The 3,609-nt window shown below is 36.2% G+C and overlaps 1 protein-coding gene across 1 annotated transcript; it reads right to left on the bottom strand.

Annotated features, from left to right (window-relative positions):
• Positions 1-203: 203 nt before the first annotated feature.
• Positions 204-3,320, bottom strand: LOC124945516 (TPR repeat-containing thioredoxin TTL1-like). The gene is made up of 7 exons (XM_047485963.1): positions 2,284-3,320; positions 2,021-2,198; positions 1,776-1,951; positions 1,357-1,690; positions 888-1,080; positions 670-776; positions 204-577 (listed from the first exon to the last, which is right to left on the bottom strand). Exons 1-7 carry the CDS (start codon positions 3,030-3,032, stop codon positions 425-427), a joined length of 1,890 nt encoding a protein of 629 aa, XP_047341919.1. The 5' UTR covers positions 3,033-3,320; the 3' UTR covers positions 204-424.
• Between the last annotated feature and the right edge of the window lie 289 nt (positions 3,321-3,609).

Raw genomic sequence — 3,609 nt, 5'->3', positions numbered from 1 at the left:
AAGTTATGCATATTATCTTTTTAGGATTTGTTTGTGTAAATGTAGTAAAAACAGTTAGCAAAAGGAATAAGAGGAGAGGAAGATGAGTAAACTATGAAGCCTAATTTTCTCATATAAGGTGACTTATTAGGAATTCTCGCAAAACAGTTAAAATTTCGAGTTAAGATTTTTAAAATATATAAAAGTATTTTCATCCCATCTCCCTCCTCAATGTCTTCTAATTTCTATATAATGAACATCGTGATGATAATCCCATATTATATGTACAAGATCATCTAATGCTTCATTACCATAAAAGAAAAACTTAAAACAATGAAATGGAGGAAGAATGAAATGTTGAAAAAGAAAAAGACAATTTAGGAATGAATGAATAAATGGAAAACCTCAAAATAATGAATTTTATTCTTTCAATTGCAAGCAATTCTTAACGACTATAATGCTTAACCGACGACTCCAAAAACTCGGGAGTGGGGCATATCATTTCTTTAATTCGGCATCCATTTCGATAAATCTTGATTGTCGGCACTATCCTCACATTCTCCGCGATCGCGATTGACCTCGTTTCTTCGATATCCACCTTCACAGCATATTTTCATTTCTCAGCATTGTGTGTTACCAACTCAATATAATGATCCGAAAATAAAAAATAAAACTAGTAAAAGACTATACCTTTAGAAAATTTACCAATGGGTATTGCCCGGAAAGAGTTTCGAACAATGGAGAAATTTTCCGACAGTTCTGATTTGATTCCGTCTTGAAATGAACTATTGAAACACCTAATAATTGTTTGATTAAGAAGATACATTATTTGACATTAATGTATTTGTATGGTTAAATAACTAAAACCAAGTAAACCAATATATGATCAAACAAGATCTAACACATACCAGGTGAAGAAATAGCAGCCCTAAACTGGTCGAGACCAGATGAGACTTCAACATCTCTGACCCGATCATCCTCTCCTCGGGACTTCTTTAGCGCGACTTGAGCACGTAATAACGACTCCGATACTTCGCAGTCCTGAGGGAATTCCGCATGCAATATTTCATAATCTTTGACAGCTTCCTCCCATTGTTCTACCTAAACAAATCAATTTCTTTCAGAATTAGAATATGATTCTAACTGCCAAATCCAAATAGGCAAACAAAAAAATTATGCTCTACCTTAACTTGTATCAAAATTATTGCTTAACTAACTCTTAAAAATATCTCAAATTAGTTTATATTGTCAATTTTTTTATTAACTCAAAAAGAAAACCTAAACTTCTAACTAAGAAAACTCTGATTTTCAAATTTGATATATATTTTTATGAGAAAAAAACATAATTGAACATACAATTGAGATTAAAACATTTACCTTGAAGTATGAAGCAGCTCTTCTAAGAAGGGCTTTAGTGTAACTAGGTTGAATCGAAAGGGCTCGATCGCAATCCTCAATCGATCTTTGCCACAACCCGAGCTTAAACCAACAAGCTGCCCGGTTACAATAAAGAACTGAATTGGAAGGATCGTGCTTAAGCCCTTCTCCATAAGCACCACAAGCCTCTGTAAACCTTTCCGATTTGAATAGATTATTTCCTCGTGTTCGAGCCCCCGATACTAATCTTATATTCGTTAGAAGAACCGAAATCTCCACGTTTCTTAAATCAATTTTTCCCGCCTTCTCAACTGCCACTATAGCATTCTCAAACCTACAAAGTACAATCACAAACTTCTCAATTTCTAAAAAATAAAAAGTGAAAATACTAACTTCCAACTCCCGCAAAAATTACTCACCTTCCAAAAGCCATTTCAATCTCAGCTCGGACGAAATAGAAATAAGCTTCTGCGATCATTCCGAAAAATTTGGAGGGCGTTTTAGAGCTATTGAAATTGACGATTTCAGGTAACCAAGCGCTAGCATAGTCTAGTTGTTGAAGCTTTAGAAAGGATTCTGCTTTCAATGCTCGTATCTGTAAACAATAATCATCATCAATTAAACCCAAATTAATAAGATTTTAGATTCCAATCGGAAAACCCACCTGAGCACAAGCATCAGCCCCGGCTGCGACTGCAGCATCGCATTCCTTCAAAGCAGATTTCCAATCCCCAACTTTACGAGCATCGCTGCATTTGTTCAAATGCATTTCCAATGTCTGCAATTTCTGCATCATTTCTGGTGAAGAAATGTGTTTTCTTGCACTTTCAACATACCCTAATCTGTTATAACCTAAATCTAATCAGCTTTTTATGTTTAATTCACAAACAAGATTAAGATATAAGATTAATATCAGATTTCACTCACCGGAGAAGAATAGATCCTAATCGATATTGAGCTTTAGAATAACCAGGATCAAATTTAATGGCGTCTTCAAGCTCAATCGCCGCCTCGTTTAGCCGATTCAGACTCGTCAAGACAATCGCCTTGTTATATCTGTAAGTTGGATTTCTAGGCGATAATGAAATCGCTTTATCGTATAAATTCAATGCCTCTGTTAAATGACCATTTCTGTAATGTACATTTCCTTCTCTTTTAAGTTCTTCTGCTTCAGATGATTTTGCAGTATCGCCGCCGTGAGGACTGTTTCCAACATGTGGGTTTTCTCCGGCACCCATTTTCACGGCGGACCCACCTCTTATTATACTTCCATGGCCATAAAGACCTGTTCCAGTTCCCAATACATCAGTCTTTGAAGTTTGACTCATCATACCCGTCTTCAATACCCTTCCAGACGGGCAAATATTACCGGTCGGAAGGACATTGACTGCAGGGGAAGTGGCGCCGGAGTTTATAATTCTGGGTCGGCGAGATATTGGGGAACTGTCAACGGAGCCGGAGATCTCGCCGGAGTGGGATCTGTTTGGTGTTTGAGAAAGTACATTTGGATCTGAAATCGAACCGGAAGAGCTCGAACTGCTGCTTGCGGTCTGACGGTTGAGTAGAGGCGACAACGGTGAACCAAGATCCAGTTCCCGGAAGTCCGGTTTGTTATCATCTTTGTCGGCGATTTCGTCTAACCATAGAACTTTAGATGATTTCCTTGAATGTGACATTTGGGTTTTCGTTTTAATCGAAGAAATGAAGAATGGATTCAATATAAATTAGGGTTTTAAGTTGTTACTTACACCGCCTATTATTCTCAACAATGGCGGCCGGTGAAGCTACAAGAACACCATTTATGAGAAAGAAAGAGATGGGGATCTCGTGATTTACAGAGATGGGCAAAGAGAGAAGGAAGAAAAAGAATGAACTTTGTTATTTTTTTTTTTCCATTAATCAACTGTCTCCTGCTTCACGAGACAGCTCTTTTTTATATTAATTTTATTTCTTTCATCTCTGAAATTTTGATCCATCCCCCTTCTCTTCATCTCTCATTTCATTTAAGGTCTTGTTTGATGAAAACTTAAATTGTATTTCATTTATTAGACCTTATTTATGGACCAGATGAAGAATTTAAAAGTTAAACCAAAATGGATACATGTTTAGATTGAAGGTTGAGAATGGGAATCTTACAACTTTTCTACTCAAAAGTCATAACTAAGGTTTTGTTATGAATTAGATTTATTTGAAAATTACTCAATTAAGGAAGCTCAAGTAGATCTTTAGGGACTTGTTTGATGTAGTGGTTAT

Source organism: Impatiens glandulifera, chromosome 7 (assembly GCF_907164915.1).
Source record: "Impatiens glandulifera chromosome 7, dImpGla2.1, whole genome shotgun sequence".
Classification (NCBI taxonomy): Eukaryota; Viridiplantae; Streptophyta; class Magnoliopsida; order Ericales; family Balsaminaceae; genus Impatiens; species Impatiens glandulifera.
The sequence above is the reverse complement of the archived record's forward strand: the minus strand, read 5'-3'. Positions and strand labels throughout refer to the sequence as shown.

Excerpts from the sequence above, each read along its gene's own strand:
- LOC124945516 (XM_047485963.1), bottom strand. The coding sequence starts at position 3,032 with ATGTCACATTCAAGGAAATCATCTAAAGTTCTATGGTTAGACGAAATC. Across the intron at positions 1,952-2,020 it reads GGGCTGATGCTTGTGCTCAG|ATACGAGCATTGAAAGCAGA; the intron begins GTGGGTTTTCCG and ends TATTGTTTACAG. Across the intron at positions 777-887 it reads GGCTGCTATTTCTTCACCTG|GTGTTTCAATAGTTCATTTC; the intron begins GTATGTGTTAGA and ends AACAATTATTAG.